Here is a 14,772-nt window from a genome sequence, read left to right on the forward strand (position 1 = left end):
TGATGAGTTTTTCCACAATTAAGGAAAACTTTTTGGAGATGGATGTCTTTGTCATTATTCTAGTTTTGAGTGACCCTCAATTTCTTCTTCTTTGGAAATAATACTCCATAAAATGGGCCTCAATTTAAACCCTTTTTTAATTTTAATTAAAGTGGGATATTTATCTTCCATTGAATGTGCAACAATGCATTATTTATATAAGTAGTTTAAATGAACATTATATTATAGCTTAGTGACATTTTATGGGTGGGATAAGACTAGTAGAGATGGATATGATCGGGTGGTTCTGCTGGTGGCACGATGATACTCCAGTAGTTCGTCAGTGATCCTGATTTGCTGTTCAAAAAGAAAAAAGTTTAAATGTGAAACGCTTAATTAACAGGCTATTCAAAATATAAGTAGTTTAAAATGTGAAAGGCTTAACTAACAGGCTATTCAAAAGGCTTCATATGGGAGTAACATCTTATACCATTTAAATTTGTCTAGACCAATTCATTATCAAAATATATATAGGCTACCTAGAAAACTCATTTAAATGAAGAAAAACCCAACTTTATCAACATTGGTTATACTTTATCAACGCTTCAAATCATTTTCTTAAAAAATTGACATAAATACGAAATTTGGTTATGTGCAATTCAGTACATTTACAACCCCTAACCACAATGCGAATTTCCACCACTTTGGAAAACAACCTTTTTAACCAAGTATTATTCTACGACACAACTTGAATACACATATCACTTGAACTATTTACGTGCATAATAAGGAAATTATAAATTGATGGAGATCAAATACTAAGATAAAGACACCGATATCTATGGTTATAAAATAATGAAATATATAAAGTAAAATAAAAATTTTAATGTAATTTAGTCAAACAACGTAGTTTTGCTGGGTATTGAATACAAGCTTATACAAAAATATGTAATATTTAGAAGTAAAATCATTATTAGACCTTGTGCTTACAATTTCTCACATGGTATGTTACAAAGTCGAGTTGGATTAGTTTTATCATTTCTCTACTGAAACTTAAAAACATTGGCGAAGCCTTTAAGGAGTCAAGGGGTGCCCCTTAAAATTATGTTAGGTATAATATTAATAAACGGAGAATAATGATGATAAATGTTTTTATTAGTGATTTCTAAAAGATCAAATATTTAAAGTGTTTGAATGGTAGTGAAGAGTTTAAACGAGAAAAAAAAATTTGTAAAAAGAAAAAAGAAGAAATTTCAATCAATAAGAATGGTTTATTTTACTTCATTTAATATAAATATTTAATGTTACTATAAGGGTACATTGGTAAATCTACATAGGTCATTAATTGGTAGTCTTCCTCTTTAATAGCTAACTACATTAAATTTTTTGTAACTTATCTTCAAAATATATATTTTTTCAAAAAAAATAAAATAAAATAATCTAAAGTGTAGGATAAATTACGAGTTATGTATGATAAATTACGAATTGTGTAGGATAAATTTCACCGTGTAGGATGAATTTTGAAATATGTAGGATAACTTTTGATGTATGTAGGCAAAAAAAGTTAGTGTGGAGGATAATAGTCTTTATGACTAATTAATTAGTCAAAAATGATAATAAATGAGATAAGTGAAATTTTTTTTTAATGTTTTACAAAATTACCATTTGTTCTTTTTCTTCTCAATTAAATTTTCTTTTCAAATGAATATTCCCCTATATACCCTTGAATGGTAAGAATAGTAAAAATATAATATGTTAGATAACAAAAAAAAAAGTGGTATTAAAAAATCAAAGTTAATTCCTAGTTGATAAAAAATAATGTTTTAAAAAACTTAACAAAATTTATTACTATCACGTCAATTTTAATTTTTTAAATACATATCTTGATATTTGTATGTGTTAACAAGTATTATATTTTATTATATTAGTATAACACACGGGTATTCAACCATGTATAAGACCACCCGTAGTGGGCGTCCTTTTTTTCATAATTATCCCTCAATAACGCCCAATTCCGCCCATACCCCACCCCTCTAGGCGTTTTCAGGCGTGATTTCGCCACTTTTGTGTTTTGGCGTGTTTTGAAACACGCTAAAGGGGCAAATCTTCGACCAATCGGAACGAGATGCAATGGTCATAAACAAATGGCTTGATTTATTTTTTTTTTCTTTTTTTACCTCTCACCCATATATATATATATATTGTGTAATGATTGGATGAGGTGTTATTGGTCATTATTCCCACTACGCCACTTTTGCAAAAACGCCTAATAATGCCCCCATGCTGACTGGACTGCCACATGGCAGATAACGTCCCAGGATGAGGGCATTATTTATCAAACCACAACGCATGATCTAATACTAATTATATAGCATTATATTTATCTACGCGTGTAATACACAAGATTGTAACCTACTAATAGTATAAAGATAATGAGATCTTCTGAGGGCATTAATTCTATTGAGTTTATTTTTCCAAGAAATAAAATAAATTGAAAAGAAATATGAAAAATATATAGAAATGTTTTTTTAATTATCTTTGCTACTTAAACATTTATATTCAGGGATTAAACGTCAAAATTCTTGTATTGAAACTTTATACCATTAAAATTTGTTTAGACCATTACATTATCAAAATATAAATAGTTTGAGTTTACCTAGAAAACTCATCCAAATAAAGAAAAACCCAAATTTATCAATAACAGTTATGGTTGATCAACAATTTAAATCATTCTCTTAAAGACGTGTCACAAATAAGAAATTTGGTTAAGTGCAATTCGGTACGTTTACAATCCAAGCTGTAACGCGAGTTTCCACAAATGGGTCCTGTGGTTTATACATAATTTCGCCTTTGGGTACTAACTTCTTTTTTTAACAGGTTTAGGTTCTGTGGTTTCAATTTTGTAACATCTTTGGGTACTAACACCAAAATTAGTTAATTAATGACTAAAATACCCTTGCATTTTTTTAAGTTTATCAATGTAACACATTTGGGTACTAACACCTAATTTTATTTAAGTTTAAATCAATTTTACAAAATCTATTTATTTTTTTTATTTTCATTATTTTATTATATCTCTTAATTAACATAAACTCTATTTATTTTTTTTATTTTCATTTTTTTATTAAATTTCTTATTTAACATAAAATCTACTTGTTACACCAGTATTTTTTAAATATATTTTTTAAATAAAATCTACTAGCTATATAGTTTTATGTAAATTAAATTTTCGTTTTCAATTTTGGATTGAAATGATTGATAATAATAAATATCTTTCATGTAAAAAAATTTAAGCCTTTTTTTAACTCGTTTTTTTGTTCATTTACATTTTACTATTTTAGAAAGATATTTAATATGTAAAAAAATATAAGCGAGTTAAAATGGCTTAATTTTATGTAAATTAAATATCTTTCTAAAATAGTTAAATGTAAATGAACAAAAAAAAACGAGTTAAAATGGCTTAATTTTTTTACATGAAAGATATTTATTATTATTATTATTATTATTATTATTATTATTACTATTATTATTATTATCAATCATATATATCCAAAATTCAAAACGAGTAAGGTTTACATTATTTAAAACTAGTAAGAAATTTAATTTACATAAAACTATATAGCTAGTAGATTTTATTTAAAAAATCTATTTAAAAAAAAATATTGGTGTAACAAGTAGATTTTATGTTAAATAAGAAATTTAATAAAAATATAAAAATAAAAAAATAAATAGACTTTATGTTAATTAAGAGATATAATAAGAAGATGAAAATAAAAAAAATAAATAGATTTTGTAAAATTGATTTAAAGTTAAATAAAATTAGGTGTTAGTACCCAAATATGTTACATTGATTAACTTAAAAAAATGCAAGGGTATTTTAGTCATTAATTAACTAATTTTGGTGTTAGTACCCAAAGGTGTTACAAAATTGAAACCATAGAACCTAAATCTGTTAAAATAAAAAGTTAGTACCTAAAGGCGAAATTAGGTATAAACCACAGGACCCATTTGTGTAATTAACTCTTTTAATATTTTTTTTTTCACGGAGTTCACCAAGTATTCTTTTATGACCCAACTTCAATACGCATCTCTTGAACTATTTGTGTGCTTAATAAGGAAATTATCAATTTGAATTAATACTAAGAGATTGATGACGATAGAATAATACTAAGAATTATTAATACTAAGATAAAGACATCGATATCTATAGAGATAAAATAATGAAATTATATAAGAAAATATAAGACTTTAATTTGATTTAATCAAATCGGCGTAGTTTTGTCGGGTATTGAACACAAGCTTATACTAAATAAACGTGATATTTAGAAGTAAAATCACTATCAAACCTTGTGGTTATAATTTTTCACATAGCAGGTAACACAGTCAACTTGGATCAATTTTATCACATATCTACTAGAACTACAATACATTGGTGAAGCTTTTAAGGGCCAAGGAGTGCCCCTTCTAGAATTGATTTTTCTTAAAAATCCCCCCCCCCCCCTCCCGCACTGATTTTCTTGAATTCGGCTTGCCCTGTATATTTGTTTAAGCTACGCCACTGTATATTTGTTTAAGCTACGCCACTATTAATGTTATAAAAATGTTTTCATGCAGCCCTGTTGGGGAAGACAAAAATAGTGGTGAAGTGTGTAGACTTTTTGATGTTGGAGGCCAAGGAAACGAGAGGAAGTGGATTCATTTATTTGAAGGTGCTAGAGCTGTCATAGTTTGTGTTGCTATTAGCGAGTAAGATTAATTAAACCAGATGTATTTGATAATATAAACATCTCCATTTATCTATATAAACATCTCCATTTATCTATTGTGTTCATGGTTGCAAGTCATAGAGATGGCAAAATGTATGGGTCTATCTGTAGACATGAGGGTACAAAAGGCTTCTGTTGGTTGTGTATTTTCATGATAGACATTGTTTGCTGGTTTCTTAAGACGATCATCTCAGCATTCATACATCTTTATATGATATTATTACAAAAATTAAAGACAAATGTATAATTTATGATGTCACATATCCAGTATAACAACAATAATAGGGGACACTATGTTGTATTTATAGACTTGTGAATTACAAGGCGAAGAGGGGGATTGGAGTTTGCGGGTATACTTTATTCAAAAATATCATTAGTTAAATATCAGTTGTAATAATTGTAATTTAACTTTTTCTTTATTTAATGTAATATTTTATTTCAGTTATATTTTGTTTATTTATACAGTTATGACTTCTTAATGTAATTTGTTCAACCCGTCACACCCGGTGATTGAATTACAGAGCAGCGTTTCGGGTGGTTCTCGGACCCTATCGAGCTGTCAAAAATATGGTGTGATCGTGTGGTTAGCGGCCATCACATGTGTTCAATCAATAGTTATTTAGGGGCTGCATAGACGGTTAAACAGTCCTAAAAGGACGACCGTAATGGGCTGTCAAAACTGGACAGCAAGGTCACATTTTCGGGCGTGATTTTAATACTAAGCCTATGTAGCATGATAGTTTATGTCTTTTCGTCTTATTGTTTGTTTTGGAAAACATACTCTTACAAGCATGCATCTTGCATTGGAATGATATTCAGAAGAGGTGGCGTTTTCTTAACTGTATTACACCTAATTTAATTTATTATTATACACTTATGTTGCTTAGTTATATCTAAAACATTGTCTATAACTTCTACCTAGAGGAATTTGAACAAAAGGTGTCACCCAAAAGTGTTATCTGATTAATATCAAATCTTGGATAAGATATGTGATAAATAGACATGGTTGTTTGATTAAGAGCAATTTTTTTTAGAAAAAGAGCTAGGCAGTGGATCAACTTATTACTATAGGTCATGTTGCGTGAATATGTAAAAGAGGATAAAATTTGAAACAAAAAAGAGCTAAGCAGCGGACCAACTTATTACTATAGGGATTTTTTAGTGGTCTTTGGGTTATTCGGGTAAAGTTGAATCCAAAAAATAACATTTGATTGCCAAACTGAAGATGGGTATTCGGGTTCGGGTATTAATAATAACTAGGTTCAGTTTCCTCGCATTTTTTCTTTCAGGTAAGATTTGATTACCAACCTTTAGTTGGAATCTTGATGGAAAGTAAAAGTGAGAGGAAGCTGTTGTTGGGGGTAAAGAAAGAGAATTTTAAAGAAACTAAGAAGCAAAGCAAATTGTATGTTTTAGTATTACTGCCAATGTTATTTGATCATGCATGTGGTCATATGCGTCTTTGAGTTTGTTTTCCTTATTGTATGATTTTGTTCCCGGTGCTTTATAATTGCTTTAAAAAACAGTAGGCTTCCACTGTGGTTACACTTCATACCTGGAATTGAGTTTCAGACTTATAACGAGCCTTTTAAGGTTAATTATTATCTTTTAGTAAACATCCAAAGCTTCCTTATTTGGTCTACGGTTACTTGCCCTGTTCATAGGTAATGGGAATGTAGAAAATATAAATGCAATTGCTTTCAACATCCTAATAAATACTAATGTAAGTCAAATTTGCATATTGAAAACATTCCACTAGCTCCTTTTTATTATATAAAATGATTCCAAAGGCATGGCTTATCATAACTTAAAAATGTAGTTTAGTTTAACAACTAGAAATTCTACAAGTTCTTTTACATGTGATGCTCATTTAACAGCTTAGTTTTATAATATTGTGATTATGAGAAAGTTTGAGTTCATATATAGTTATTTATTTCAGATGATGAGGTGAAATATGTTGTTGAGTTAAACAATTGGTGTGATCCAAAAAAAATATGGGTAATAGGCCCATTTGGCTATTCAACCACCATGGCGTGTCTTCTTAGGCGTATGGCAAAGGCGTCTTTGAGAATTCACGTACCCTGTTCGAGCTTGAAGAAATGTACCCTTCCGTAATGTTTTATTATTTTTTTTAAATCAAATTATTATCGGGCCTTGTGCGGAGGTCCTCAAATCATGTGCCCCTCGAAATCATGGGCCTTGTGCGGAGGTCCTCTCCGCACACCATCAAAGCCACCATTGGCGTATGGGTTGCGAAAACATTTTTATACAGAGATCTCATTATGAATTAAAAAGGAATTAGTTTTATATGAAAACTTTGAATACATATGGATGTAAAGTTGGGATACTGATGAAACCAAACAAAAAATTTGTGGTGGGAAGGGAAACAAGAAACTTAAGAGGTTCAAAATGTTATTTATGTACTTTTGATTATTGAAAATTAAATTTTCCTAGCCCAGAATGTTTCCGAGTGATAGCCTAGTACTAAATAAACGTAATATTTAGAAGTAAAATCACTATCAAACCTTGTGGTTATAATTTTTCACATAGCAGGTAACACAGTCAACTTGGATCAATTTTATCACATATCTACTAGAACTACAATACATTGGTGAAGCTTTTAAGGGCCAAGGAGTGCCCCCTCTAGAATTGATTTTTCTTAAAAATCCCCCCCCCCCACCCCCTCCCGCACTGATTTTCTTGAATTCGGCTTGCCCTGTATATTTGTTTAAGCTACGCCACTGTTGCAATATATGAAGAAACTATGAGGATGATCCAAGTTCGGAACCATGGAACAAACTTCAGCCATGAAGTCAATATATTATATAAAGATAATAGATGGTAAATCACAAAGATTAAATGCGAGTTGGTATACGGAGGTGGGTCTATGAGACTAGGGGTACAAACGAGTCGAGCGACTCGAGCTCGACTCGAAAAAAAAGCTCGAAAGAGTCGAGCTTAAACGAATTCGAGCTCAAGCCTGAGCCTAAAAACAAGATCGTTTAGTAAACGAGCCCGAGCCCGAGCTTCGCTAATCAAGCTCGAGCCAGCTCGCAAGCCTAAACAAGCTTTCTATTTATATATTTTTTATTTATATATTAAGTATATATTTAAATACTAATAATTTCCATTTATAGAAATATTGAAAATAACTAAATTATATGTAGAGTAAACTGCCATTTTGGTCCCTGTGGTCTGGCCAGTTTTGCCATTTTAGTCCAAATCTCAAACTTATTACATCTGGGTCCATGTGGTTTGCATTTTGTTGTCATTTTAGTCCAAATTTCAAATTTGGTCAGATTCCCCACTAATGACCCTGCTATTTTGTCTTTACCCTCAGGGGCATTTTAGTCATTTTGGAATTATTATACCCACTTCTTCTACCTCTTTCTCTCTGCACATACTCTCTCTCTCTCTCTAAAAACACCCCTCTGTCTCTCTCTCTCTAAACACAAGCAAATTATCCCACTCATTTCACCAACATTTCAATCCAGTCCAACACAAGCAATCAAAATATGCAAATTCATATTCTCAGAGCAAAAAAAAATCTAAATAATATGTGCATACACAACAAAAACCTAAATCAATCACTCTTCTCTACCAATCTACAACATAAATCAAACAATTTCTAATCACCAAATTATAACCTAAACAAAAACGAAAACAATCAAAACCTGTAAAGCTCCTCGAAACCTGATGAGACCTGATTTAATCCTGTTCAGGCGATTCAAGAAGATGATGTTCCGGTGGCTCAGCCCAAGGATATGGGGTTTTGGAGAACATGATGTTACAGTTCTAGGTCTCATCACCACCACCACTGCCCCAAGCACCTCCGCCGCCGCCGCTGCCCTATACTTCCCCAACCACCTCCTCCTCCTCCGCTGCCCTATACTTCCCCAACCACCTCCTCCGCCGCCGCTGCTGATACGCGGCTCCGCCGCCGCTGCCGCTGAAACGCGGCTCCGTCTCTTCGATCTCCCTCTCTCTTATGCATCTCTCTCTATCTCTCCGCCGCTCATGGCGGCTCTGCTGATGTCGTACCGTCCGCCACCACCAAGTGGTGGTGGTGCTACCGCCGTTGTTTATCGGGAGGGGACGACGAAGGGTAGGGGATAGTGGAGAGTGATGGTGGTTGCGGTGGCCGAAGATCGAGATGGAGAGATCGAGATAGAGAGATCGAGAGGTTGGGGATGGAGAGATGGTGGATGTGTGAATGTCTGTATGTATGTATATATATATAATATAATTAATTTTGTTTTAATTTATTAAAAGAGTAAATTAAAATGACCAAAATGCCCCAGCACTAAAGGACAAAATAGGAGGTTGCAACAGTAAAAAAATAGGGTTTTTGGATTTTGGACTAAAATGGCAACAAAATGCAAACCACAGGGACCCAGATGTAATAAGTTTGAGATTTGGACTAAAGTGGCAAAACTGGCCAAACCACAGGGACCAAAATGGCAGTTTACTCTTATATGTATAATAATAATAATAATTATAACTAATATAAATTAATTAATAAAATACGAAACGAGTCGAGCCCGAGCTTCAAAAATTACTTATGAGTCAAGCTCGAGATTTAGAAATAAGACTTGAATCGAGCCAAGCTTGAGCTTTCATATGTCAAACAAGCTCGAGCCTAAGACTCGGCTCGGCTTGTTAATGCTGAATGCATGATCCCTTGGGCCGAAATAGATTGGGTCGGAGTCCATATATCAGGCCCATTAAAAGCTCACTTAGTTCATCCACACTCATTTAATCATTTTCAGTTTGATATGGACTTCTTAAACACGATTTAGGATATTTCTTGGATTTATATTACCATGATATTTGTTTTAGCAGCATATTATTATTTGCCAATTGCATAAAACGTATTGGGAGCGGGATCCATCATCTCACCGCGATAAAAAAAAAATTAATTTCTAGGTTTGTTGAAATGACTTAATATTTCTTCACTTGTAAGTTTTCTTAAATCATTAAACAGTCTTTAAAGTATATTACTAAACTATAATATGATTATATGTATATTATGAATTTATGATTATTAAAATTTTTATTTATATAACATTACTAAACTATGATATGATTATATGTATATTATGAATTTATAATTTTTAATTACTATTATAATAAGGGTTATTTAAATTTTTATTTATATAATCTAAAAAAACCATAAAATCTATTAATATTATAGCTTCACACATTTTGTGATGTTTCATCTGTGTGGGTGGAAAAGAGTTGGATATGAATCAAATATTTAATGAAACTAGGTTAGAACCCCGTGTATTACACGGGTTGAATAAATGTAATTTTATATATTAAAGAATAAAAAGTTATATCTTTACGAGCCCCGTATATTGTATGGGTTAAATAAATGTAATTTTATATATCAAATAATAAAAAATAGTTATATCTTTAAATACCATGTGTATTACACAGATTAAATAAATGTAATTTTGTATACTGAATACTAAAAACGTCGTATCTTTAAAAAACCCGTGTATAATCGGGTTGAATAAATCTACCAAATAATAAAAATATTACATCCTTAAAAACCCTATATGTTACACGTGTTGAATAGGTTTAAAAAAGAGTTATATTTTTAAAAACCATGTGTATTACACATATTAAATAAATGTATTTTTGTATATTAAATACTAAAAACGTCGTATCTTTAAAAACCCCATGTATAGTCGGGTTGAAAAATCTACCAAATAATAAAAAAAAATTGTCTCCGTAAAAATCTCGTGTATTACACGTGTTGAACAAATCTAATTTTACATAGCAAATGATAAAAAGTTATATCTTTAAAAATTTCGTGTATTACACGTATTATATAAATCTAACTTTATATATTAAATAATAAAAAAAAGTTATATTTTTAAAAACCCCGTGTCGTATCGAATAAATATAATTTTGTATACCAATTAATAAAAAAGTTATATTTTTAATAAATTAGGATAACATTTAATATTAATTTTTTATTTTTATATTTAATATAAGATAAGTAGGAAAGAGAGGTATTTGTTTTAAAAATATATTAAATTAACAATTTGGATTTGAGGATAATATTTTATTAAAGTATGATAAGATTTAATATTAATTTATTATTTATTTAATTAATATAAGATAAATATAAATTTGAGGATACATTCTATGAATGACACGTGTATAAAAATTGGTTTCTTTTATTATAGTAGATGTTCGAAAGTTTGTTCATTTAATAAAGGGTTATTGGATTTTATCACCCCTAACTATTGGCTATTGGCTGCTGCCACCCCAACTATCACTTTGACGCCCGTCACCCTTAACTTAACACTTAATTTGTTATGTTACCATGTCGTTAACTGATCACTAACTTTTGATTCTGTTACTTTACTTTTGGGGATGTCATAGGGATCATAGGAAGGTTTTAGCGATCTTAGGACACCCCCAAAAGTATATAACAAGATCAAAAGTTAGTAATCACTTAACGACGTGGCGACAGAACACACTAAGTGTTAAATTGAGGACGACGGGCGTCAAAGTGATAATTGAGGGTGACAGCAGCCAATAGCCAATAGTTAGAGGTGATAAAATCCAAGAACCCTTTAATAAACAAAACAACATGAATATCTTTCCTTTAGTGAACGAAAGTGGAAGAACACATATTGTGTTCAATGTTCATTCATTTTTTTCTCCAAGAACGTTTATTCATATTCTACACACTAAAAATGCGTAAAATTATGAGAAGAAACAAGAAGGTGCCACATGTACCAAAGGTGGAGGGGTATTCACGTTTTTAGGAAATGATCGAACTAGATAAATGACAACAACTATGGCTTTTCCATTCTGCACAAACCTTACAATTCGTTCAATTTAAGTTGATCAACGTGACATTTCAATCACCTTTTCCCTTGATTACCCATTATCAAAGGTTGAAATTTCTTCTCATTCTTCATTGTATACGTGTGTGTGTGTGCGTGCACACACATGAGTGGGTGCACATAAGTCTATTCATTACAAAATCAATATCAAGTAGAATAAGGTAATAAAGACTCTATAAGCAACTGTATGTAGTAGTGCTTTAAAGTTATACCAGAAGAAAGAAGACGAGGTGTATTTGGCGCCTTAAAGATAACCGTCAAATGTATCACAACTAAAGTAGTATGTGTAAGTGCTTATGTGATTTACTGCCGTTTTCTACTTGAAATTGTTTATGCATTGACGACCCACAATTTAGAAGGCTAATGATCTATATAAGGTTCACACTTTATATGATATTCCAACTCATGTGTAAGGTGGAACCAAGGCTATAAAGAAACTAAACACATAGTTAATTACTGTTTGGAAGATGTTCATATATATATATTTAATAAACGAACTAAATATGTATGTGTGTGCTTGTGTCATTTGTGTTTGCTTATATTGTCTAGGGTGTTAACGAACATACATAGACAGACATGAACATCTTCATTTCCTTAACGAACAAACATATATAATAAAAAAACGTATTCATTTATATGTTCATGTTTATTCATTTGTTTGAGTACATACTTAAAACAAACGAATACATTAAGTCATTAAGGCCTCCATTTGTCTGCATTCCTAGATAACTGAATATATTGTAATTAGAATATTAAATTGTTACAATTATATATATTTAAACTATTATAATTACATTATTGTTTGTTTTGCTTGTGATAAAAAAACACTTCTTTTTCTCATAGTGGTTCATGTAGAAGTTCGCGATGACGATGTGGATGTTGATGGTGATGGCGGTGGTGTTGATGATGATGAGGATGATGATGATACTAAAGAGTTTTGTTTAACCTTTTCAAGTAACCTTGGCATCCATGAGCGTCTAACTGTTTCCACAAACCTCTTGCTATTGGGATCTATCTTAAGGCGCCGTGCCTTTTTATGTACCCTTGTTCTCCAGTAGTTCTTAATCTCGTTGTCTGTTCTATCTGGGAAGTGGCTTGCAATTTTCGACCATCTTGAAGACAAAAAATAAAAAATAAAAATAATAAATACTAATTCTAAAATAGTAAATGCATACTGCATACATAAGTATATATTTCCATGCATGTAATTATGTCTCACCTGTTACCCCACTTGCAATGGAGTTCAAGAACTAAAAGTTGTTCTTGAGGGGTAAGATCTTCACGCTTAATATCTGGTTTTAAGTAATTTAGCCATCTTTGTTTGCAACTTTTACCGGTTCTTTTTAATCCTATATATCAAAAGCAATAAAAAATATCAAATTCCCCAAAAGACCATATCATATATATAAAAAAAAAATCAAGAAACACTTGTTTTTTTCTTGTTTACCTGAAGATTTTGCCAACGAGTTCCATCGTCCTTCACCTTGACAAGTGATATAATTGATAAGTAGATTGTCTTCCTCAAGTGTCCATGGCCCTCTTCTTATCTCATTAAAATCCCCTTCCTTGCAAGAACCACCCATGTTATTTTGGACTTTCTAGATTGAAAAGAGAGAAATGAAAGACTTAGAAAGAATCAAGTGAAGGTCTACATACTTATCAAGAAACCCTCAATAGGGTTTTCTGTAAAGGTAGAAATAATAGAAAATAGGAAAGTATACCCACTAGTAAAGTTGATTTCCCACAAGATTTTTTTTTTTTTTTTTTTTTTTTTTTTTTGCCGTAAAGGCAAAGTGGGAGCTGTGCAATATGTGTTGGCTTCGAATTTTCGGAACATCAATCACATTTTTATTCAATAATATGGTAATTATAAAAAAATATTTTGTTTATATCTTGCCTTCCTACTTTTTTTTTTAAATTCTTGTTGCGTGCAATCAATACCATATTCCTAAAAAAAAAATACCATATTCCTAAAATAAATCAATATTAAACATATTGATACTTGCTTTAAGATATTGTTAAAAGTTCTCTTATTTGATAACTATTGATAGCTAAAAGATAAAGTAGCTTATGTTTTATGGTAATTGGATTTGAATATATAAAATTGTGCAAGGTTGAGTAGACAAATGAAACTCCCTAACATGATTTAAAAATGGTATTTGGCCGCTTTGAATTAGTGGAATTGCCACTTAGACCATGTGTAGTGGTAGAACACTATAATGCCCCCACCATGGGGCGTTTTGCGCCATGTGGCGTCCTAGTCAGCAAGAGGGCATTATAGCAAAAGTGGTGTAGTGGGTATAATGCCCCATAATGCCCCATTCAATCATTTTACATTTATTTTTGTTTCGGTCGAAAGATGGTGGCAACGGTCGAAAGATAGTGGCAACGGTCGAAAGATGGGGGGTCGAAAGATGGTGGCAACGGTCGAAAGATGGGGGGTCGAAAGATGGTGGCAACGGTCGAAAGATGGTGGCAGCGTTATAATTTAAACGCCGAACGGGATTTTTTTCGAAAATAACGCCGTAAAACGCCCCCTGTAATGGGGGGTTGGGCGTTTTCGGGCGTTTTCGCGCAATTTTTTTTAAAAAAAAACGCCCCATTACGCTTGGTCTTACCAAGCACCCATCCATCTACTCTTGAAAACCAAACATGTATTTTAATTTTTTTTACTGTCATAAAGATCCACAAGATGTCTTGAGAATATTAGTTTAGTTTCTTTGTTTCAAATTTTTATTTCCTCCACCTATTAGCTACAGAAAATCCACTAAAAACTCCGAAAATCACTGCTAAAGGTTTTACAGAAAATCCCTCAAATTCTAAACAAACACATCATTCTTCCAACAAATACATCATTCATCATTCTTCCCCTTCGTCTGTGTCATTTCCGTTGCCTTGTTTTATGCCTTCTTGTTATCCATAGCTCGCTAGACTAGGGATGAACATGGTACCCGTTCGGTACCGAACCAGTACCGAAAAACGGGGAAAATTGGTACCGGTATGGTACCATTGTTTTACCCATAAATACCGGTACCGAAAGACGAGAAAAATGGGTACAGGTATGGTACCGGTACCCGATACCAAATGTTCATCCCTATGTTAGAGTCACCATAAATCTCGGGTCTTCAAACAAATCGTCAAGAGAATCCTACAAAATAAGA

The 14,772-nt window shown here is 31.7% G+C and overlaps 1 protein-coding gene across 1 annotated transcript; it reads right to left on the minus strand.

The window, feature by feature from the left end:
* Positions 1-12,223: 12,223 nt before the first annotated feature.
* Positions 12,224-13,305, minus strand: LOC110925534 (transcription factor MYB62). Its single transcript, XM_022169474.2, has 3 exons — positions 13,059-13,305; positions 12,831-12,960; positions 12,224-12,723 (listed from the first exon to the last, which is right to left on the minus strand). Exons 1-3 carry the CDS (start codon positions 13,192-13,194, stop codon positions 12,459-12,461), a joined length of 531 nt encoding a protein of 176 aa, XP_022025166.1. The 5' UTR covers positions 13,195-13,305; the 3' UTR covers positions 12,224-12,458.
* Positions 13,306-14,772: the final 1,467 nt, after the last annotated feature.

The sequence above is a fragment of the Helianthus annuus genome, chromosome 17 (assembly GCF_002127325.2).
Source record: "Helianthus annuus cultivar XRQ/B chromosome 17, HanXRQr2.0-SUNRISE, whole genome shotgun sequence".
In the NCBI taxonomy this organism is placed as follows: Eukaryota; Viridiplantae; Streptophyta; class Magnoliopsida; order Asterales; family Asteraceae; genus Helianthus; species Helianthus annuus.